We start from the raw sequence: 24,829 nt of genomic DNA on the forward strand, positions 1-24,829 counted from the left end.
CCTGCCCACATCAAGTCTAAGCCATTGCTTGTGCTTTGCTAGTATATTCCTCTTTATCACTGCTCCATTCTCTCTGCTTCTTCTTTTCCAGGAGACATCTGGGATTCCCAAACAGCCAGCCTGGTCAGGGAAGTCCTTTAGACTCTGATCTCAAAGGAAGGAGGAGGAGGAGAAGGAAGAGGAGGAACATTATCCTAGAATATCTGTGTGGGCCCAATGTAATCACTGGATCTTTAAAAGTAAGTGGTTCGGGTAGGTAGGAGGAGGAAAGGGCTACAGGGAAAGGAAGTGGATTCTCCCTGAAGCCTTCCAGAAAAGAGCACAACCTTGCTGACAGACTGTAACTCATTGAGACCTGTCAAGATTTCTAAGCTGTGGAGTTACAAGTGAGTAAATTTGTGTTGCTTCAGGCCACTAAGTTTGTGACAATTTATTATAGCTGCAATAAAACACTAATAATAGAAAGCTTTTGTTTTTCAACGCTGGGTGTGATGTTTTTTGCTGTCAGATTTCTGTGGTATATTATTTGCTCTTGTGTTATTTCTGAAACATGTTTTTAACTCTAGTATTTCCTGAGCTCTGGCAGCTATTTTATTTCTTTCTGTTGCTTGCCCATCTCATTTACAGACTAATACTGTTCTTTCTTAGCTTCTACCACTTTTTTTTTTTTTTTGGATCAGTTGTGGGGCTTGAACTCTGGGCTTGAGCATTGTCCCTGTGCTCTTCAGCTCAAGGCCAGTGCTCTACCACTTGAGCCACAGCACCATTTCTGGTTTTCTGGTGGTTAATTGGAGATTAATTAATTGGAGTTTCATGAACTTTCCTGCCAGAGCTGGCTTTGAACTGTGACCCTCAGATCTCAGCCTTCTGAGTAGCTAGGATTACAGGCATGAGCCACTGGCACCCAGCTCTACCACTTCTTAAGTTCCTTCAGTATATTTTAAAAATTAGACTGAGGCTAATCTAGCTACTCAGGAGGCTGAGCTCTGAGGATCATTGTTTTGAAGCCAATCTGGGCAAGTCTGTGAGACTCTTATCTCCAACTAATCACCAAAAAGCCAGACATGTTGCTGTGCTAGTCTTAAGAAAGAAAAAAAAAAGCTCAGAGTGCCCAAGTCCTGAGTTCAGGCCCTAGAACAACCTCTCTTTCCCCCCCACCCCATTATATTGTTGCCATCTTTTCAGAGACTATAAAATGTAATGTTTAACTGAGATGGATTAGCCTACCATTTTTCCCAAGCTCTGTGTGTGTGTGTGTATGTGTGTGTGTGTGTGTGTGTGTGCATACACGTTTGTGTGTGTACACAAGTACCAGGGCTCAAACTCAGGGCCTTGCGCTCAGTTACCTAGCTTATTACTAGGCACTCTCCTACTTGAGCCACACTTCCAGTTTGGCACTTTGCTGGTTAGAGTTTCGTGGACTTTTCTTGCCTAGCCTGGCTTCAATCCATGATACTCCAGGTCTCAGCCTCCAAAGCAGACAAGCATGTCATTAGTGCCAGCTCCAGATTTCCTATAGGTAAGAAGGGTTCTAGAGCTCCCTCCTTCCAAGACACTAGTGTTAGGCCACTTGAATGTCACTAGCTTGCACATCTGTCTCCTTTGGTGTCTCCTTGCATTTTGGCCTTCGCTTGCCCAGGTACTGTTTCCAGCCTTGTCATTACAGATCTGGGTCTTCTCACTAGTCATTTCTCAGAACACAATGTGAGCAAAAGTCCACCCCAGCACCCTCACACTTCCTACAGGACCCCACTACTACCCACCAGTTGCCTCTCCCAATTGTGATTGTGGATCTCCATGCCACCCTCCTTCTGGCTGAGCTCATGGTGGCAAATTACAGGCCCCCACCTTCTCTCTGCTCGCCACTCCCTAAAGCAAGTGCTTCTCAGGACAGCTAAGGCTTTTAACCCAGTATTCAAGTTCTAGATTCAGATAATGGGTCACCGTTTTTGGTGAATAGTTTCATTCTGTAATACTTTCTTTCCTCTGTGAATTTAATTAGATTAAGAACTACCCACAATTCTACCCCTCTGCCTCTTCGGCTCTGGATTTCTTTTTAATTTTAAAATTTTCATTATAGTTTCTATTTTCATTATAATTCTCAAGACAGTAATCTACTCTTTGGTAACAACTATATTCAAAATTTTAATGACTGAATACAGGTAGCTTTGTTGTTATTTTGCTTGTCCTAGGGCTTGAAGTCGGCCTGGGTGCTGTCCCCTGAGCTCCTTCCTTTTGCTCAAGGCTAGTGCTCTACCACTTGAACCATAGCTCTACGTCTGGCTTTTCATGTGATTAATTGGATAAGTCTCACACAGACTTTCCTGCCCAGGATGGCTTCAAAGTACAATCCTCAGATCTCAGCCTCCAGAATAGGTGTAAGCTACTGGTGCCAGGCTGTACTCTTGCTAAACAGGAGCAAGGCCTCCTGCCCATAAGCATTTCTTTCTTCTTGTTGTTTTTGGGGCTTGAACTCAAGACGTGGGCGCTGTCCCTGACTTCTTTTGTGCTACCATTTTGAGTCACAGTGCCACTTCCAGTTTTCTGGTGGTTAATTGGAAAGAAGAGTCTCCTGGCTTTTCCTGCCTGGGCTGACTTTGAACCGTGGATCATCACATCTCAGCCTCCTGAGTAGTTGGGATTATAGGTCCCACCAGCAAGCCACCAGCGGCTGGCTAGCCTGTCTTTCTTGCTGAGGTCATATCACCATGTGGTCAAGAGGTCTTCCGGTGGCTCTCTTCCAGCAGTGACTCCTGGACCCTGGCTGCTTCCACCATATGTCTGTTTATAGCTACATAAGGACAAGAGTGCAGTCAATCATAGCCAAGAGTTTTACTGCCAGTCTTGGAAATGCCATGTATCACTTGTCTGTAGGGTCTGTTTTGCAAGAAACCAGCCATGTGGCCCCATGCTAACTGTAAGTGAGGCTCAGGGCAGAAGAGTACTGTGAATCTCTGCCTCAACTCTGCAGAGCTACTCAAGCAACCTGATGACAGCAAGCAGACAGTAACCCCTATGAGCGGCCTTTGTCTTTACATAGCTGTAAAGGGATTTACGATATAATTAAACCAAGTAACACGTCACCATTGTTTTTCTTTAATAAGTTTTTTTTTGTATTTTTATTTTTTGTCAGTTGTGGGGCTTGAACTCTGGGCCTGGGTGCTGTCCCTGAGTTCTTCAGTTCAAGGAAAGCCACAGCACCACTTGCAGTTTTCTGGTGGTTAATTGGAGTTAAGAGTCTCACAGATTTTCCTGCCTAGGCTGACTCTGAACTGCAATCCTCAGATCTCAGCTTCCTAAGTAGCTAGGATTATAGGCGTGGGGCTAGGGGTTTAGCCCAGCGGAAGGGCGCCCGCCTGGCGCGCCCAAGGCCCTGGGTTCAGTTCTCAGCCCTAGTTTTAAAAAAAAAAAAAGGATTATAGGCGTGAGCCAGTTAGTTAAAATGTTTTTTAATTGGGTTGAGGTGTGTGTGGTTTAGTGATGGAGCTCCTACCTAGCATGTACAAGGCTCTGCCTGCAATCTCTAGTAACACACACACACACACACACACACACACATATTGTAAATCAATCTTTTTCAAATCTAAAAATCCATTTCTCCAAAGATGTCCACTGCTGGCAAATTTGGGGTGTTTAAGGCAGCATGTAATTAAATAAAATTAAAATATCTCCAATTGAAAAAGTACTAGTTAAATATACCTTTTGGAATTACAAAGAGTTAAACTATTCTATTGACATGAGAAAACGTGGTCTGCCATCATTTATAAACTTAATAAACAAATATTTTAAATGTTAAGTACACATATGCAGAAGAAATCTAGCCTCAAAACAATGATTTTTATTACCTTTTTGTCTACCATGTTTGACAATATAAATATACTCATTGAAGAAGCCACAGTATTTAAATAAGAATTAAGTTCATAGAAATTTACAAAACATAGCTAATGTACTCTGACTTATCATCTTATCTTAAAAAATTTCAACAGTACCATTCTAATATGGTCAGACATTTAAAAATATTTTCACACAATTTTAATTTTAGCATAGAAAATGGCAATTTACTAGGTTTTCTATTATAAAAAGTTATTGTAATTCTCAAAATACTGAAATTTTTTTAAATGAAAGTCAGACCCACATCATAGCAACTCATCTTTTCGAATAGATCTTCAAAAGGCACAGTTTAATTACTAGTATTTACCTAAGGATAGTAGTTTGAGTTTTGATTTTCCAGACCATTGTCCATTATCTCAAAATAGAGCTAATGAACGGTGAGAGGAGGTATAAGTAGTTACTCCTGACTCCCCTCCGATGGCAGTGTCCTGGGTCATCTGCCCAGGAGGAAGAGATGCCAGCTCATTCCCACACATAACTTACCCACCCTGCCGATACTTTCATACAAAAGTAATTCATTAAAATAATGAATCATCTGACACTAAGCTTAAAACAAAAAAGGCCAAGACTACCCATGGCCCAGTTAGGTGGATCTAAGTCTGAAGAAGAGATCAAAGCTTTTCTTCTTTCCAGGATCCTATCCATTTCAATCACTGGGTATTAAACAGTGTTAGTCCCAATTCCCAGAATGCGAGGCAAACTCATATTCAAATTATACTAAAAGGTTTCAATATAAAATACAAATGATTCGGTGGCTACTGCTGTCAGGTTCTCCTTTAATTGGAAATAATAATCTAAAACGGAATCTAATTATAGCATCACCTATAATTTCAAGTAGTATTATTTTGAAACAATTCATGACCTATTAACCCCAGAATGAAACTCAACATATACTTTGGGGTATAGTTTACTTTTCAGTGAAGTTTATACTAACTGAAGTACTAAACTGAACAACACTCTGAAATACTAATTGATCAATGACTTGATCTTATTGAAGATACAGTCACACGAAAAAGAAATTTTAAGGATATTTCAAAATCTCAAATATTGGAGATCTGCTATCTTAGTTTATATTACTCCCCTCAAGGCTCTGTTGAATGTTCTGTTGTTGTTTTTAAAGAAGGGGAATATCTTTTTCTTCTCCTTACTAAAAGAATTCACTAAAAGCATTCTAAAATTCAAAAGAAGAAAATGGTCTATCATTTATCCAAAATAAGCCTCTATATAACTATGTCAAGGACACTAATTCCAGTTCTAAAATAGCAGCATTAGGATGAAGGCAGCATTCCTTTGTTCTGTTTAGCTACTGGCTTCTATGTTTTCCTAGAAAGCTCAGGTCTGGCTCTTCTCACCATCCTGCAGGACACATTATTTTCCACATTCAACCAGCTCACATGAATGTTCTTCTCCATGTTTAAAAAGTATTCAAGGTCAACAGGTATGTTTTTCTCCTTGGAATTCTAGAATAATTACAGTCAGGCTCACATGTATAAACCATGGAATTACCTTTCAAACAAACAACAACATATGATACAAATTTTCTATAAAAATACAATTACATGTCACTTCTTCCCTGAAATAGAAATTTAATATTTGGACAAAAACTGTAAACTTGATTATATTAAAAATATATAACCTTTGAAAGATTTGGACTTTTTTGAGGTTTCTGGCAACTGGTGGTCTTACCAGCAGGTTTACATTACTGTGATGCTTTTACATCACAATGATGCCTACAGTTGTCCTCTTATATCTACTACCAGGAGGAAAAAAATGGCTTCCTGCAATGGACAGTCTGTGTGAAGGAGCTGCTCAGGTGGACAATCCGACCTTGACCTCCACCTTGGCTGCGTTCCACGATCACACAAGGCATCTGGACAAGCTGGACAGGACTCTTCCCATCTCGCAACGCCTGAGTAAGATTTAAGATCTGAGGAGAAGAGAAATTTTCCTCAATTTAAAGAAAACAAAACAAAACCCTCACTTCAATGATATTTTAACCATTTATTAATAAAGTTTTTACTTTATTCATTTTTACACAATAGAGGTTGTGGTAGGGAGTAAGTATAAATATGTACTATATGTGAATATGTACATGCACAAATGGAATAAAATAATTGATAACTATAAAATATACTAGAACGCACCTATGACCAAAAGCAATGAATTTAGAGACTAAATGGAAAGTGAAAGGTTCTACACGTTTCATTTGACGTAGAACTTAAATATTTGCCTAGTCTCCTCATTTAACAATCAAATGTATTACATACCTGCTACAGCCTCTGCTTATTTCTAAGTGCTAGAGAGGTGACATTGAAAAACAAATTCAGTGATTCTTTTTATGGCAGAACCAATGCTTTAACTCGGGGCTTCATACTCTGATCTCTTGTCATTTGAACCAGGCCAACATTTGCTGGCTAGATGAAGACAAATGTCTCACAGATCATCTCCCAGGATGCCTTTGAATCAGATTATCAGAACTCAACCTTTGAATTACAGGGCATGAGCCACTGGCACCCAGCTAGAGCTTATTCTTTTATTTCTTTGTCTCTCTGTCTCTCTCTCTTTTGCCAGTCCTGGGGCTTGAACTCGGGACATGGACACTGTCCCTGAGCTTCTTTTGCTCAAGGCTACAACTCTACAATTTGAGCCACAGCACCATCTCCAATTTTTTTGTGTACATGGTACTAAGGAATCAAACACAGGGCTTCATGCATGCTAGGCAAGCACTCTACAACTAAGCCACATCCCAGCCCCATAAAGCTTATTCTTAAATTAGAAAAACAAAACTAAGATAGTAAAGTACATTATATTTCACATTCAAAGACACTTTAAATTTCTGCTTTTGAGCATACAAGTAAGGTTATGAAACACATTCTACTCTGTTCAGACAGAATTTATAATTCATTTATCTTTTTTCTTGCATAGTGGGAAAAATTCTCTTTATTATACATTTTAAACATATGAATACCTCAGTTAAGTATTTGAAAATGATCTAGTATATACATGCTGTGGATTTTATTGGTTCTGACAGATTAATAGTGCTAAGCAGCAAAAGTTTTCACATAAAGCCAGAGTACAGGTAAGAGTAATAATACTCTGAATAGCAGAAATTTGATGAATTATATCCTAGATTTCAAACATTCAACATTATCAAGCCATTGCAAGCAACAGTAATTAGATATTGTTTATGGTTTATGATAGGTTTTCCTAAAAATTCTTTGGGATGACTACATCTCAGTAACAAGAAAAAAAATGACATTTAATTTTTTTATACTATGAACATAAAATATGGACCAGCATGGCTAAGGAATGAAATGTTCTGGTTAGTTTCCTCCTTCAGTTAAAAGAATTTGATTCTAAAGTTGTTAGTCTAAGTATATCTAAGTTTATAATATTTTCCTGACTCTAAAAACTAATACATTGCCAGGTACTGGCAGCTCACACCTGTAATGCTAGCTACTCAGGAGGCTGAGATCTGAGGAAAACAGTTCAAAGCCAGTCTGGGCAGGAAAGACACTCATCTCCAATCACCTGCTCCCCTCGTGGACTCCCCCCACTGCTGCAAGAAAACTGGAAGTGGCACTGTGGTTCAAGTGGTAGAGCACTAGCCTTAAGCTGAAGAGCTGAGAGAGAGTGCCCAGGTCCAGAGTTCAAACCTCATGACTGACAATAAAACAACAAAAACAATACATGGTTGTTTACACAGAATTCCAAAGACAGAAAGGTACAAGAAAGTGAATCCGTCTATTAGACTATCAATTTCAAAGAGTTATAAAATAACAAAAAACATTCAACTCTAATTTAGTCTGATTGTAAACATTTCTCTGGACTTTGAAGGCACCCAATAATCTAGCATTCACGTAAAGAAACATTGGTGGAGTGAACAGGCACTGTACTGGTGAGAAAAGAAGCTGAAAACCCACGTGAGCTCTGGAAAAAAAAAAACCAAAACTCAGCTAGAAACAACAGTCACAGGAGCAAGTACGCATAATGCAGTAATTTGACCCCTTCCCCCAACAACAATTATACCTCTTCTCCCAACAACCCTCATATTGACTTACAAATTTACAAATGGATATACAAATTTCTTAGCATATGCTTAATCTAGAAAAGTATTATGTTAAAAAACAGGATGAAGTCAGGCAGCTCATGCCTGTAATCCTGATCACAGTTCAAAGCTAGCTGGGGCAGGAAAGTCCATGACACTCTTATCTTTAATTAATCACCAGAATGAATACTGGAAGTGGCTCAAGTGGTAGAATGCTAGAGTTCAGGGACAGTGCCCAGGCCCAGAGTTCAAGCCCCACAACCAACCAAAAAATAAAACAAGATGAAACAAACAGTGCAGACAAGATGAAATAACAAAATTCTCCACAGATGCCACACTAGATAGCTTGATAGGAATGCCTTAGATATGGCAAAAGCAGATAGATGACTTAAAACCATGGACTTCTATATACACAGTATTTCTTTAGTTTACTAAGCCTCAGCCTCAACTTTCAGTTGGCTGAATTATTGTACTGAATACATAAAACCACATATTCTCCTTTGTAGTCAGTTTATACTGTTTCTACTCAATATGCTGATTAAAAAAAACAAAGTTCTGTGGGATGCCAGTGGCTCACATCGGTAAACACTAGCTTCTCAGGAGGCTGAGATCTGAGGATCATTGTTCAAAGTCAGCAAGGGCAAGAAAGTCTGTGAAACTCTTATTTCCAATTAACCATTAAAAAAACCAGAAGTAGGGCTGGGATGGTGGCTCAGTGGTAGAGTGCTTGCCTCGCATGCATGAGGCCCTGGGTTGGATTCCTCAGCGCCACATAAACAGAAAAAGCTGGAAGTGGCACTGTGGCTCCAGTGGTAGAGTGCTAGCCTTGAGCTGAAGAGCTGAAGGACAGCACCCAGGCCAGAGTTCAGGCCCCATGACCAGCAAAAAAAAAAAAAAAGAAGAAGAAGAAAGACTAATAATTAAAAACCAGAAGTAGAGCTGTAGAACAATGCCCAGGCCCCCAGTTCAAGCCGAGGGCTGGCATATGTGCATGCTCACACACACCCACACCCACACACACACACCCACACACAAACACACACAGAAACTGGCTGAAATGACTCAGTTGTCTGGATATAGACAAACAATACACTTCTTGGGCTGGAAAGGTAGTTCAGTGGTAGAGTACTTGCCTAGCATACATGTGGCCCTGGGTTTGATTCCTCATCACCACATAAGCAGAAAAAGCTACAAGTGGTGCTGTGGCTCGTGGCTCAAGTGGTAGAGCACTAGCCTTGAGCTGAAGAGCTCGGGACAGTGCCCAGACCCAGAGTTCAGGCCCCACAACCAAAAAACAAAACAAAACAAAATACACTTTTCCTGTTTTTCTTGTTAAACCTTTGTTTCCTAAGTGCTAATGTACTTTAGAATAATGATAGTCTCTTTTAAGGCCAGCTTTAAAAAAAAGTCCAGCTAAAACCAGAGAATTATGCGATCAAATATATATGGTCAGGGTGCATTTTTCATTTTAGTTATCAGGATGCTCAAAATCAAATTAAAAATCGAAAACAAGATAAAACAATGTTAACTTAAAAGCTATAGCTAAGACACTATAATTTTCTTTCTTTCTCCCCAGATCTTGACCTTGTCATTTTTTATTTTATTATATGCATTTTCATAATACCTAATTCCTCTGTAAATAAGACAGTTACAAATAAATGCACAAAAGAAACCCACCTGCACTTCTGCATCTCACCTAAGAGTGGAGGGCCTCACACCTTCTCACACAGGTAGTTTTTTGTTGTTGTTGTTGTTGTTGTGGGGTTTTTTTGGCCAGTCCTGGGCCTTAAACTCAGGGTCTGGGTTCTGTTCCTGAGCTATACACTTGAGCCACAGTGCCACATCTGGCCTTTTCTGTTCATGTACTGAGGAATCAAACCCAGGGCTTCATGGATGCTAGGCAAACACTCTACCACTAAGCCATAGTCCCAGCCTTCATGCAGGTGGTTTTAATTTAACTTTAATTCCTCATGCACTAACTTTAATCCACAAAATATCTATAGCATTTATTTAAAATAAGATTCCAGGGGCTGGGAAGGTGGCTCAGTGGTAGAGCGTTTGCTTTGCATGCCTGAGGCCCTTGGTTCGATTCCTCAGCACCACATAAGCAAAAAGAAAAAAGCTGGAAGTGGCGCTGTGGCTCAAGTGGTAGAGCGCTAGCCTTGAGCTGAAGAGCTGAGGGACAGCGCCCAGGCCCAGAGTTCAGGCCCCACGACTGGACCTCAAAAAATAAATAAATAAATAAGATAAAACAAAATAAGATTCCAGGGGCTGGGAAGGTGGCTTAGTGGTAGAGTGCTTGCCTCACATGCATGAGGTCCTATGTTGGATTCCTTAGCACCACATAAATAGAAAAAGCTGGAAGCAGTGCTATGGCTCAAGTAGTAGAGCACTAGCATTGAGCTGAAGAGCTGAGGGACAGGACCCAGGTCCAGAATCCAAGCCCCACAACCAACAAAAAAATAAATAAAATAATATAAGAATTCTCAGAGACTTATGCCCATACTCACAGTTCTAGTTTCCTACAGTAACATTAGTCTGAAAATAGTATAAATGGAAAATCTCAGGCATAAGCAATTTGTAAGTTTAAGATTATTTTTAGCATGTTTATTGTTAAGTGTTCTATTACTGTTAATCAAATTTTGTCATAGGTATTTCTTTTTAGGGAAAAGCACAGCACATGCAGGATTTGGGATACATGAAGTTCCAGGAATCCACTAATACCCACAAAGAACAACAAACTATGATGGGCCTTTAGGGGCAAGGAAAGTTCTGAAGCAAAAAGGTCAAATTGGGACTTAGCTCAACTCATTTTGGGAAGGCAATAATGCAGCATAATTATAACCGCTGACCATTTAACCACTTCCACTCCCCAAACAGGTTCCTAGCTGGGATCCCTGGCTTGGGTCTCCAAAACTGAGAAGCTAATCTATACTACTGTCAGTTTCCCTTTCTTCAGGAGTTCTTCACCTCTTGGATTAGGGATCTCTTTGCTGAGATACAGATTTTTACCTCCCTCATATCCAAAATAAATAATTTCAGGTAACACACAGGGAAAAAAAACAGGACATGGTTTCCTCTCTAAATATTTTTTTGCAACCCTTCTTTTATTTCTGGTAGTCCTGGGATTAGAACTCATGGTCTGTGCTCTACAATTTGAGCCACGTCTCCATCTACAACTCTTCTTTTTTTTGCTTAAACTCAGGATCTGGGCACTGTTCATGAGCTTCATTTGCTCAAGGCTAGTGCTCTACCACTTGAGCCACAGCGCCACTTCTGGATCTTTCTGTGTATGTGGTACTGAGGAGTCAAACCCAGAGCTTCACGAATGCTAGGCAAGCACTCTACCACTAAACCACCTTCCCAGCCCTCCAGCTACAACCCCTTTTTAACACTAAATTCTTGAACTTCTCTAGTTCCTTCCATGTGGAATCTATAGCTGTATCCTACTAGTTGTACATAAATATATGTGATTAATGAATATCTGAATTACAATGAATTACATTTGCTTGTTGAAATTATAAAATACAACAAATCAGTATCTTCTTGCCACAGGTATTGCAACAAATAGCAACTAATAGCTGCCTGATTATTAGGTAGCAAACAGCAACATTAATTTATAAGTGACTGAAAGCCAACCTATTTTTATTTCAAGCTTTCCTTTTGGAATACAGTTGAAAAAGCAGATGTCATCCATGAGTCAGCTTGGCCTGAAAGTCCACAGTACTCCACTTAATTCATTGTATCTCTAATTAGAGGAGGTGAGGAAGGTAGGAGGACCAAGTTATAATTACATAGTTTCACCATATTCAATTTGGTGCTCAACCCTGGTGACATGGTTATTTACTAAGTGCTCTAGCAAAACCAAACATGTTCTGAAAAGAAAATCTACTGACAGCAGAATTTGAAGTGTCCAAATAAGTGGATTTGGGGAAGGAAAAGGTAGTAAAATAGTCATCACAATGGGGGAAAAGACACTAGGTATATGGCTGGGTGATAAGACTTCTTACCTAGCACTCTACCTCCAGTTCCATCTGCAGTATGCTGCGAGGGAGGAAACAACTAGTTATATAATAAGGTCAAAAAGAGGAGGCAAAGTAATATTTAAATCAACTTCATTTCTAATAATCAGAACTACTCCAGATCAGCACAACGGCAGTGTCACGTCTTCCACCTAACACAGTGGAAAGTTGATGCTGTCTCGTGAGACTTTAGTACATAAACAACATCATCAAAAACAGACCTACCTGGCCCCGCATCACAGACATTTGGCTTTCAAATGTGGCTTTGTCAAATCCTCTGTCAGTCTATTATGGAAAAGGAAAAAAGGTTAATATAGTGCCCAAATAAATATATTTGAAACAAATAAAGAATTTAAAATCAAGTTAATTTTCACATAGCTAGTAAAACCATTAGAAATTTGCTTTAGAAATGTAATGGTGTTTTTAATCAGGGACTTAGACTAGCTAGGCAGGTGCTCTTCTACTGAGCCATGCCTATGGCACCAGGAAAGACTTAAGATGATTTTCTAGTTGATGAGTTTGGGCTTTTTAGAATTAAATCATGTTAAGTCACCAAACACATACTGTAATTTAAAGGGTAATTTTATAAAAAGTCAAAAAACCCCTCAATTTTGATGTAGTCTCATTTGAAGGAATACTCTTAGTAAGCCATAAAGCTGTTCTTAATGATTTCATGTTAGAGGGCTGGGAATGTGGCTTGGTAGCAGAGTGCTTGCCTAGCATGCATGAAGCCTTGGGTTCCATTCCTCAGTACCACATAAACAGAATAAGCTGGAAGTGGTGCTGTAGCTCAAGTGGTAAAGTGCTAGCCTTAAGCGAAAGAAGCTGAGAGATACAGTGCCCAGGCTCTGAGTTCAAGCCCCTGGGCTGCAAAAAAAAAAAAAAAAAAAGATTTCATTTTTTCTGATAATCACAACTAAACATTGTAAGGTGTGTCCGAGGCCACACAGGCCCAGTGCAGACACCTTCCCTACCTCCTGGCTAAGTTTCCACCCAGTATCTGTAGTACCTAGGTAACTGGCACACCTGGAAGCAGTCACCTCCCCCTCCTGCTAAGTCATATCCTGGGCCTCCTCTGTTATCCCTCCCATCTGACCACAGGAAGGTCCCAGACCCAGAGGTCACATCCAGATCCAGTGGCCATGCTTTTCCCCTACCTAGCCACACCTCTTCCTGTCCCTGGCCTAGATAAGTACTGGCCAGGGAGTGGGTACCCTTTCAGTCATGCCTCTCCACCTTGCAGGTTGGGAGCAGCAGTTCGGTATATAAACTTTTCCTGCCTGAATACAGTGTGGTGTTCTCTTCATGGGTTACCTAATGAAACCTACCCTTTACAAACACTTTAAAAAGTAGTATGCAGATAGTATAAAGTGCTTTATTTTTATTTTCTTTTTCTCTGAATGCAGAAGAGTAGGCTATCAGGATTAAATTAAAATAATGTTGCTAGAAGACAGACAAGTACCTTTTACATTTGGGCAATGAGGTTGACATTTGTTAGCATAATTTCATCAAACTAAAATGATAAAAACAAGCAGGACACTGGTGGCTCAGGCCTGTAATCCTACCTACTCAGGAAGCTCAGATCTGAGGATGGAAGTTCAAAGCCAATACAGGCAGGAAAGTCCTCATAAGACTCATCTCCAATTAACCTCCAGAAAACTGGAAGTGGTGCTATGGCTTAAAGTAGTAGAGTGCTAGCTTCTGAACAAAAGAGCACCCAGGACCTGAGTTCAAGCCTCATGACCAAGCCCCTCACCCATCCCCCCCCAAAATGGTTAAAAATAGTGCTGTGGGATTGTAAGTTTTAGGTTGGCCTGGTGCCTTTTAAGAACTGAATACTTGAGCACCTGAAATTCATGTGTTGAAATCTCATTGTCAATGTTATGGTATTTAAACATGAGGTCTTTAGGAGGCAATGTCAAGAAGATAGACCTCTCATAATGGAATTAATGCCTTTATACAAAGAAGGCAGAGATCCTGGACTGCTAGCCTCCAAAAGTGTGAGAAATGCCTATTGTTTGCATGTAAGCAGGTGGCAGTCTGATCTACCATACCTTAGGCTCATTCAAAATTTAATGTTGGGAGTTGGGCCAAGCACTTGCCTAGTAAGCACAAAGCCCTCAGTTTAATCCTTTGCACCACAAAACAATAAACAAATGACCCTCCCAAGTGAGATATTTACCTTAAAAAGTTCATAAAGATCTTCACACAAATCTTGCACAAAGTTCATGTCAGAAATATATGGTAGAATCAAGTTTCTTATTTCTTCAGAAAAAGGAACTTTGGCTTGAGGAAGCCAAGCCCAATAAAATGGATCTAATAGAAAAGAACAAATAAACCAAAACTCATTCTGTTAATCAAAGGCAGAAAATGGTATCTTCAGACTCACATTCATCCTGTTGTTGTTTTTTTTTTTTTTTCCTATAAGTTCTTGGGCGGTCCCCCTAAAAGGAGAGAGAAGTTATCTGAAGACAACTATCCTTTACAACTCAGATTCCAAGTTCAGATACCTAATTCAGATTGGTGAAGCACAGAAACTGGTTGTTTCTGAGTTTTGGCTAGTAAAGGATAATAATTTAACAATAAATCCATGTCAAATAGTCCTTTCTTGAAAACCTTATTTTAGTTTCTTTGGTTTTGAGTTTAGAGGTTGGTCACTTCTTCAAGTCCCAAGCTGAATGCTGGGCTCCCTGCCTCCACAGCAACACATCCTCAGGAAAAGAGGATGTTCTAGAATTTTTAATTATTACAAACTAAGTAGGCTGTAAGAGATAACAGATCATGGCTGTTGGGTACCAGTGGCTCACGCCTATAACCCTAGGTACTCTAGAGGCTGAGATCTAAGGATCACAGTTTGAAGCCAACTAGGGCAGAAAAGTCCCTGTGAAACTCTAATCTCCAATTACCCACTCCAAAACTAGAAGTGGAACTGTGGCTCAAAGTGATAGAGTGATAGCCTTGAGCAAAGGAGCTCAGGGACAGCATCCAGGGCCTGAGTTCAAGGTTCACAACCAATAAAAAAAAAATCATAGCTGTGGACTAAGGATGTAGCCTAGAGGTCCAGTACTTTTCTAGCATGTGTGAGGCCCTGGGTTCAAATCTTAAAACCAAAGGGTGAAAAAAAAAAAAAAAAGAAAACTTCATGGCTGAGCTAATTCTTGTTCTCCCCACAGAGAAGCCATAAAAATTCACTGAGATGAGAAAGGGTTGTACAATAGTGAAATCTTCTAGAGATGGTACATAGGCAGATTCCAGAATCCCATTTGATAGAATTCATTCAATTCTATCATCAGAAAGCTCTGAGGAAGAAATGTGCCCTAGGAATAATTCCTTATCATTTCTCTTCTATTTACACCTTTGCATACAGTGGGAGCTACACCATACACCCTAAACAAAGCTTTTCTTCTGGCTCACATCTCTTTGAGGAGTTGAGAAACCTTATTTCTGCCCAGGATAACTAGATATTTAGAACATCATTATAGGTCATCCCAAATTATCAATATGGGCACTTGGGCATGTAGAGCCTACAAGAAACATGTGTGTCTGTTCTGTCATGTTCCAAATGATTTTGAGGGCCTTATATAACAGCCTGCAGGCCATACAATCCCCAGCCCTGCTCATTTCCTTTCTGCCTTCCTTGAACAATTTCATAAAGGAAAGTTGTTATTCCTTGTTCACCTCCACTTTGAATCTCTAGCCCTTCAACTTCTACTTCCCCCATCCATCTTTTTCCCTGAGCTCCCCAGAGCCTCCCATGGCCCATTTGTACTCCCCACACTATTCAACCTCACTGCAGTGAGCAGTGTGTCTTTTATTTCTTGTATAATTCCCTCCACTGTGGCTTGGCAACAACTCTCTCCAAAGTTCACCTTCTGTCCTATAAGCTGCTCCTCTCTTCTGTTGCCTTTTCCTTCCCTCTTTCAATGTCATTGTTCCCTGCATTCTTTCTTTCCTTCATTAAGCATTCATGGTATGTTTACTGAGTACTTGTGTTCCTGGCATGATACTAGGCTACCGTGTTTATTCTCCTTGAGTTTCCTGGGTGATAGAGAACAGCACCATGGCTTCTGCTTCCAAGACAACCATGTAAATACCAGATTCTCTTTAAGCTCCAGAGCCTTAATTTCCAACTATATGTTTGGTAAAATTTCCCAGTATCTTATAGGCACCTTGGATTTAGCATTTTTTTAATGCAATTTGCATATAAGCTCCAAATGATTTTAGGAAAATGTAAAGCGGACGCAAGATGTCTCATCACTTCCACAAAGACAGGAAGAACAAAAAAGAACAAATTTAGAATTCACAGTAAGTGGAATAAACTAAAATAGCAGAATAAGTTCAAACATTTCTATACTTTATTGAGACTTTAAACTATAGACACCTTTTAAAAGCCTCAGATTTGGCTTTAAAAAATTCAGCTAAATGTTGTTTAAAAGAAAATGATTACAGGCACGAGCCCAGCTACTCAGGAGGCTGAGCTCTGAGGATCAAGGTTCAAAGCCAGCCCAGGCAACAAAGTCTATTCTTATCTCCAATTAGCTACCAGAAAACCAGAAGTGGCACTGTGGCTCAATAGTAGAGCGCTCTCCTTGAGTTGGAGAGCTGAGGGACAGTGCCCAGGCCCAGAGTTTAAGCCCCATGACCAACCAAAAAAAAAAAAAAAAAAAGAAAAAGAAAAAGAAAGCAAAAGAAAGAAAAGAAAATGATGGGACTGGGAATGTGGCTTAGTGATAGAGTGCTTGCCTAACATGCATGAAGCCCTGGGTTGGATTCCTCAGTACCACATACACAGAAAAGGCCAGAAGTAGCACTGTGGCTCAAGTGATAAGAGTGATAGCCTTGAGCTAAAGAAACGCAGGAACAATGCCCAGGCCCCAAGTCAAACCCTAAGACTGGCAAAAAAAAAAAAAAAGACGGGGTTAAAAATAAAAGTATAGAGGGGTTGGGAAGGTGGCTCAGTGGTAGAGTGCTTGTCTTGCATGCCTGAGGCCCTGGGTTCGATTCCTCAGCACCACATAAGCAAAAAGAAAAAGCTGGAAGTGGTGCTGTGGCTCAAGTGGTGGAGAGCTGAGGGACAGTGCCCAGGCCCAGTGTTCAGGCCCCACGACTGGACCCAAAAAAAAAAAAAAATAAGTAAATAAAAGTATAGAATAATATCAGGAAACAAAAGGCAAAGAGGTATTGCAATAGTATAACAGACAAATAAGAAAAGCAAGAAATATCCAGAGAGATAAGTTGTACAGATTAAAAACAAAAACAACCAGGCAGGTAAAAATGTTAGATCTATATATGAAAATAACATGCGCCACTCTCTCCTCCGCCCCCCAAAAAAGCAAGAAGCAACTGACAAAAATCAATCACTATTAGGGAAGCTGTGAACAAGAGTACAAAGAGTATCATAGAAGATCATAGTTGAAGGCCAGCCTGGGTAGCACAGTTCTCAAGACCCATTCTCAATCCGTTGCTGGGAACAGAGACACACCTGTCATCCTCCACTACATAAGAGATTGGGAGGATCAGAGCCCAGGCAGAAAAGTCCTCGGACTTTTTGGATGTGGTGGTGTGTACCAGTGGAGTTCTAAAGTAGATGGATTAAAGCTTAGAGTGTGGGATGTGACACCCTGTTGTAAAAATAACCAGCGAAAAATAGGGCTAGCAGTGTGGCTCAGTGCCAGCCTGGCAAGCTCTAAGTTCAAGCCCACCAATATTATCCAAAAGAAAAAAAAAAATATATATATATATATATCAGTGATCTTTAATTCCCTCTCAAAATAAATAGAACAAGTGGTCAAAGAACAAATTGAAGATAAGGCTAACAAAGAACAAACTTTAGTTGGCAAGTAGACAGAAATTCTTGTGCCTTTACTCATTATCTTGCCCATGTAATTGTGACCCCTCTGTACAGTATTTTCACAAAAATAATTCTTATGTCCAATACATTTTTTCCAAATATAGGTCTACAATTTGCTATATATAAGACCACAAAAAATTTTTAACAAGCTACATAAAACAATATACACAGGCCATATTCACAGACTACAGTGCAATAATACTGGGAAATAGGAATAATGGACACTGAATGCCAACAAGTATAGTTTAAAAATATATCAAACTGGGCTGGGAAGTTGGCTCAGTGGTAGAAGCGCTTGCCTTGCATGCCTGAGGCCCTGGGTTCGATTCCTCAGCACCACATAAGCAAAAGGAAAAAAGCCAGAAGTGGTGCTGTGGCTCAAGTGGTAGAGCGCTAGCCTTGAGCTGAAGAGCTGAGGGACAGCGTCCAGGCCCAGAGTTCAGGCCCCACGACCAGACCCCACCCAAAAAATACATCAAACTAATTTAGATTTTTGGGGGGATGGGGAAGGCAATAGTGGGCCTGGAATTCAAGGCCTAGACATTATTCCTGAGCCACATTTCCTTTTGTGTGTTTGGGGGGTGTTAATAAGAAATAAATCTCATGGACTTTCCTGTCCAGGTTGGCTTCCAATCATAATTCTCACATCTCAACCTCCTAAGTAGCTAGAATTATAGGCATGATTTACCTGTGCTTAACTTAGAAATTTTAAAATCAAATAAAACATTCCTAAATTACTCCTATCTGAAAGAAAATCAGAAAGTAGCTTAGGGCATGTTCAAGTGGTAGAACACCCAACTTTCAAACATGAGGCCCCAAGTTTAGTCCCTAGTGCTGAGGTGGGGGTGGGGGGGGGAGGTAAGGAACTATAAAGAAAAGGAGAAAGTATGGATATGAAAAGTAGAACAAGAGAATAATATCATTTCGTGGTATAGCCAGAGTAATGCTCAGAGGAAATTATGTGCCTAGAATTCAGTATTATAGTGTGGCTCTTCAATGACTTCTACCCCCACAGAGATATGCATTAAAGGCTTAGCCTCCCCAGGGCTTTTAGAAGGTGAGACCTACTGGAAGAAAGTTATATCAATGGGGGGCGTGCACCTGAAGGGGACACTGGGCCTTGGTACTTTACTGTCTTTTTCTTTCACTTCCTAGTTGTACTAGCTGATCAGCTTCCCATGCATTCCTACCATGCCATATTGTGCTGCCGTAAGTCCAAACCAACAGCATCAGGTAACATGAATGGAAATCTCTGACATTGTAAGCAAAAATAACCCTTTTCCTTTATTAAGTTAACTTCTTAGGGCTTGCTGTGTATTTTCTCTAACTTGAGCCAATTTCATACCTATCATTAGCCACTGCAAAACACTGCTTTGTAAGTGAATATAACCTTAAACATGAGCATTCAGCTCCACAAAATATTAACATAGATAATTCTTACATCACATATACTTTAAAAATTACGAAGCTATAAGCTGGCTCCGGTGGCTCATATCTGTAATCCTAATTACTCAGGAGTCTGAGATCTGAGGGCTGCAGTTGGAAGCCAACCTAGGCATGAAAGTCTATTAGACTCTTATCTTCAATTAACCACACCTTTCCCCACAAAAAGCTAGAAGTGAAGGTATGGTTCAAGTGGTAGAGAGCTGGCCTTGAGCAAAAAAGCTAAGGGAGAGTGCGTAGGCCAAGTTCATTCCCCAGTGCCACACCAAGAAACAAACCAAATAAAACCCTCAAAACCCTTAAGCTACCACATTCATTGGACAAGGCTGATAGAAAGGCAAAAATCAAACCAAACACAATCACTCAAAATTAAGCAAACAATACACAGTAATTCCTTATGTCCACATGCCTAGAATTGAGCAATACTGAATGATGGTGCCTAATTAGCTCTCCTCTACTTTGATGTCTGTAACTTCTGTTGCCTTTCTATTTGGGAATAGGGGTAATTACAGAATTACAGAAAGTTCTAAATACTCACATGCCCTCCATTCATCAGGATGCTTAAAAGGAAATGCGAGGCCATTATCAATTGCAGCTATTTTAATAAGCAGTTCTTTATCATCGATCCAATTTGCTTCCTAAAGAGAAGAAAACTATCTGTTGATAAGAGAACCTAGATAAATACCTTCAAGAACAAATTATTTTTGGTAATAATTGAGGTTTAAGGACATTCTTTCTCCAAAGCCCACGAAAATTAAAGTTTTTACCCAGGAAGGGAAGAGGCCATTTTAACAAACAGAAATTCATGAACTCTTTGTAAAGAAAAATTTGACTTATGATTGAGTGCTACTGACTCACACTTATAATCCTAGCTACTCAGGAGGCTGAGATTTAAGGATCATAGTTCAAAGCTAGCCCTGGCAGGAAACTTCGTGAGACTCTTATTGCCAATTCATCACAATTAACCTGGAAGTGGTGCTGTGGCTCAAAGTGGTAGAGCACTAGCCTTGAACAAAACAGCTCAGGGACGGTACTCTGGCACTGTGTTCAAACCCCATGAACAACCGAAAAAATAAATAAATAAAATTGACTTTTGCTCAGTAATGTTTTCATTTCCTCCTCTGTAGAGAGCTTGAAAATATTAAGATTTTAAAAAGTATTATCTTATTTATTACTATACTCACCATTTATGTTTTCCTATTATTATTACTTTTTTTTTAATTGTGAAAATACTGTACCAGAGGGGTTACAATTACATGGGCAAGATAATGAGTACATTTCTTATCAAGCATTGCAGCCTCCTCCTTTGGTTCCCCTTCCCATTCCTTCCCCATTATTGCTTTTTATGATCACTTGATAAACTGTTATTGAGATGTACTCTTTCTTAGAATACCATACAAACAATTAGGTCAAACACCAGAGGTTCTAAATAAAACTCCCTGAAGACTTAAATATATTAAGGTATAATGGAAGGAATCTTAAGATTTCCTTGGTTGTTGTTTCTTTTGTTTTGTGTGTGTGTGTGTGTGTGTGTGTTTGTATGTGTATATGTGCTAGTACTGGAGGCTTGAAACTCAGGTCCTGAGTGTTATCCTTAGCTTTTCCCCCAAGGCTGGCACTCTACCACTTGAGTCACAGCTTCACTTCTGGCTATCTGGTGGTTAACTTGGAGATAAGTCTCACAGAGTTTTCTGCCTGGGCTGGCTTCAAACCTCGATCCTCAGATCTTAGCCTCCTGAGTAGCTAAAATTATAGGTGTGAGCCACTGTACCTGGCTTAAATTTTTTTCCAATCTATGGACTGTTTAAAAAAATTTAAACCACTCAAAAATATATGTACTTAAAATTTGATCTGGGTAATTCAAAGTTGATAACAATGAATTTAAAATCTAAAATTCTGATAGTGTTTGCGGTCTCCTCAGACTATTTAAGCCAGTTTCTTAAAAGGAATAGAAATACTTTTTTGTTGTTTTTTGATTGAGTAGTAGATCTGACTCACAAGGGAAACAAACATGTTTCACTGTATTAGGTAATGTTGATTTACCTAATACTGAAAATACTCAGAAGGAGTTGAATTAATAAAATACAAGTATGTCACCCAAAGTGCCAGGAGCCTTTTTCATATAAAAGCAAGATAAAGTTGGTGGTACCTCAGTTTGCCCAACTCTGAGAGAACTGCCTAATAAAAACTCAGAAGAGGGCTGGGAAGGTAGCTCAGTGATAGAGTGCTTGCCTTGCATGCATGAGGCCCTGAGTTCAATTCCTCAGCACCACATAAGCAGAAAATGCCAGAAGTGGCGCTGTGGCTCAAGTGGTAGAGCACTAGCCTTGAGCTGAAGAGCTGAGGGACAGTACCCAGGCCCAGAGTTCAGGCCCTACGACTGGCAAAAAAAAAAACAAGAAGAAAGCTGCCAGAGACAGTGAAATAGAAGGTAGACATACAGTATAAAAAGGTAACAGCAGGAAGGATACTGAGAAAAAAAAGGACACTGAGGAAGACAATGAGAGTGAGACCAACATCTACATGGAGGAAGGCATGATGAAGAAAAACTTCACCTACAGAAATCTTTTATACAAAAAAAATCTTTTATATAAATTCAATATTAAGTTTTACTTGGTTAATGAGAATTTCCTTACCTGCCCATCGATTTCCTTTCCACATTTTTCCTTTTCATATCTGACTAACCAGTTGTCATTTCCCCTGTCTTTTAAAAGAGACAAAAAAAGTCTATGAATTATATTTCTTGATTCTATAGTATGTTATCAAAGGGAAAGATCTAGTCATCTTTATTATTACTTTTTATTTTTGGTGCCAGTCCTGGAGCTTTTACTAGGAGGATGGGCACTGTCCTTGAGCTTTTTTTTTTTTGCTAAAGACTGGCATTCTACCCCTTGTGCCATAACTACACTTCTAGTTTTGGTGGTTAATTGAACTTTCCAGCCTGGGCTGGCTTTGAGCCGAATTCTCAGTTCTCAGTCTTCTGTGCAGCTAGAAATTCTCTAGAAATACAGGTGTGAGCTATCAGCATATTTCACTTACCTCCTTATTTTTAAGAGTCATTATTTTCTGTACTTGGGTTTGCTACACTGATTCTGATTTATGACATATTTTAAAAGTGCCAATTTTAGCTAGCATTTATTGTTCTCTCTGGGCAGATACTCTAAGTGCTTCACATGTGTTAATTCATTTAATCCTCATTGGCTCCCTGTAGGGGTGTAACTGTGACAGCAGGTTACCAACTGCTCATCTTGCCAGGCCAAGGGCCAAACAGGTTAACCTAATGTCAGCACAGAGCACTCCAAACGATATACCAATCATAATATTAACCTAAATTTTAATTTTTAATATTAACCATGTTAATATTTGGTTAACCATGTTAACCAAAACTAATATGAATAGTAAGGAAATTTTAATTGGGAGCTTCTCAAGCTTTAGAGTACATTGGAACTGTCTGGAGGCTCCTGAACCTCTTGAACCTAAGTCTGGTCTGAGACGATGTGGTTTTACAAGTTCCCATGCAATGTTTCTGGAGAGTCTAATAAACTAAGCTCTGGACTGTCTACATCACTGTTACTTATAGCACAGAGCAAATGAAGTCTGATGTCTTATAAATAACACTTTCAGATACACAATGCCCCAAAAAAGATTAAACAATTTACCCAATCAAGTTTCAACATTTCATTTCATTTTTCTTTTGTGCCAATAGTGGGCTTTTGCTTATAGCTGGAGCTCTATCACTTGAGCTATGCCTTCACATCTTGTTTTTTGCTGGTTGATTAGAGGTAAGAGTCATACTGACATCTCTCCCAGGGCTGGCTTTGAACTGTGACACTAAGATCTTAGCCTCCCGAGTAGCTAGGATTACAGGCATGAGTTAGCAGCACCCAGCTTCAACATTTCATTTCCAATATTTGCTTCTGGGGTCCCCTACCCTCAGGGGACAGAACTGATCTGTCTAGCTTGGGCAGGGCCTGATGTGATGACACAAGCTCCCAGTATAGAATTAATTAAAGAATCAGTACCACAGATGTTTTCCAAGACAGGGAGAAGAAGACTTGTGTATCAACATTGTATGACTTTGATTTCAATAACAAGAATTCAGTTTGAAAGCTAATAAGAGTGGATGAACAAATGAGAGAACTTCAATACCTGTATTTCTGATGATGTAATCCAAAATAACTAATCTTTCAAATTGTGACTGAAATTGTTTTCTAATATTCTCAGGCAAAGGATCAGCTTCAAACTTCCTAAGCCAATATTCAGCCTCCTTGTAACCTTCAACAAATAACTGAAAGGAACCAATCTATAATTTTAAGAACTATAGTTAGAAAAGAAAGTATAAGAACAAAGGGGTTAAAATGTTTAAAACTTTCTCAGCAGTACTGACATAATATTTTACATCAACACAGTAAATTAACACTAATACAGATAAACCACATTTACCAACAAAACTATTTTTATACACTAATTTTAAAATAATCACAAGAACACATATGCTCTCCAGATTCTGAAGAAGCACTGCAGTACTTTAGCATAATTAAAGAAGAGAAGCATGTGACCTCAAGGTGACTCTTGGCAAGAATGCTGCTTTCAAAAATATTTGTTAAAATGAATTGTGAAGACCAAATTGTATAGCTATATAGCTGTCCTGGCTTTTTTTTTAAATCTTCCTGAAGCAACATTTCATGCTTCTTTTGCAGCATCAATTTTATTTAAAAAAAAAACAAAAACAAAAACAGAATGGGAAATGGAGCTGTGGCTCAAGTGGTAAAGAGCCAGACTTGAGCAAAAAAGCTAAGGGATAGCACCCAAGCCATGAGTTCAAGCCCCAGTCCAGGCATATATACACACAAAAATAAGACTAGGTAAATTTTAAAAGGTCTATCATAGGTTTTTTTTTTAAGAATTAAGCAGTTAATCGTAACTTTTTAAAAATTTTATTGTATTGTAAAGATGCTGTACAGAGAGGTTACAGTTACATCCTAACCCCCTCCTTTTTCTGCTACCTCTTCCCTCCCCCACCTTCTCCACTCCTCACCCCTATCATAACTTTTATATAGACCTTAAAAAAAGTTCTTTCATTGAATATATGTCCATCTGAAAGGCATTTTATTTTTAAAATTACAAGTTAACATTAAATATTGATGAAGAAATAGGAATCTCAAGAGCACATGACACATAGGTAAAGAGTAATCTACTGTGTGCAACAAACAAATTATCACAAAGAAAATCTATTCCTTGTAGGCCCTAATTTTTTTTTTGTGGTCCTGGGATTCAAACTCAAGAGCCTTGTATTTGCTAGGTTATGCGAACTTTTAACGTTCTTGTTGCCATGAGATCTTTAACAATTAAAAGTTTCCAAGCTGGGCGCTGGTGGCTCACACCTGTAATCATAGCTACTCAGGAGGCTGAGATCTGAGGATCGCAGTTCAAAGCCAGCCTGGGCAGGAAACTCCGTGAAACCCTTATCTCCAATAAACCACTAGAAAACCAGAAGTGGCACTGTGGCTCAAGTGGCAGAGCACTTGCCTTGAGCTGAAGAGCTGAGGGATAGTGCCCAAGCCCAGAGTTCAA

The 24,829-nt window shown here is 39.5% G+C and overlaps 1 protein-coding gene and 1 long non-coding RNA gene across 5 annotated transcripts in view; one reads left to right on the top strand and one right to left on the bottom strand.

Annotated features, from left to right (window-relative positions):
* The first annotated feature begins 296 nt into the window (after positions 1 to 296).
* Positions 297 to 5,922, top strand: LOC138820624 (uncharacterized). The gene is made up of 2 exons (XR_011369936.1): positions 297 to 386; positions 5,652 to 5,922. It is a non-coding gene; the product is annotated as an uncharacterized lncRNA (long non-coding RNA).
* The window catches only part of Pi4k2b (phosphatidylinositol 4-kinase type 2 beta), a 36,841-nt gene continuing 15,117 nt past the window's right edge, over positions 3,106 to 24,829 (bottom strand). The window contains exons 5-11 of one of the 4 annotated variants that reach the window (XM_070012379.1): positions 23,405 to 23,558; positions 21,892 to 21,959; positions 19,794 to 19,893; positions 14,144 to 14,277; positions 12,187 to 12,246; positions 11,950 to 11,983; positions 3,106 to 5,818 (exon numbers count right to left, since the gene is read on the bottom strand). In XM_070012379.1, coding sequence (XP_069868480.1) covers positions 5,622 to 5,818; positions 11,950 to 11,983; positions 12,187 to 12,246; positions 14,144 to 14,277; positions 19,794 to 19,893; positions 21,892 to 21,959; positions 23,405 to 23,558 — 747 coding nt within the window. In that variant the 3' untranslated portion in view covers positions 3,106 to 5,621. Of the gene's footprint in view, positions 5,819 to 6,841; positions 7,822 to 11,949; positions 11,984 to 12,186; positions 12,247 to 14,143; positions 14,278 to 19,793; positions 19,894 to 21,891; positions 21,960 to 23,404; positions 23,559 to 24,829 lie in introns of those variants that run through there. The other 3 variants (XM_070012381.1, XM_070012380.1, XM_070012382.1) reach the window with 3 other exon arrangements.

This window comes from Dipodomys merriami, unplaced genomic scaffold (assembly GCF_024711535.1).
Source record: "Dipodomys merriami isolate MVZ:Mamm:240054 unplaced genomic scaffold, mDipMer1.0.p SCAF_9, whole genome shotgun sequence".
Taxonomy (NCBI): Eukaryota; Metazoa; Chordata; class Mammalia; order Rodentia; family Heteromyidae; genus Dipodomys; species Dipodomys merriami.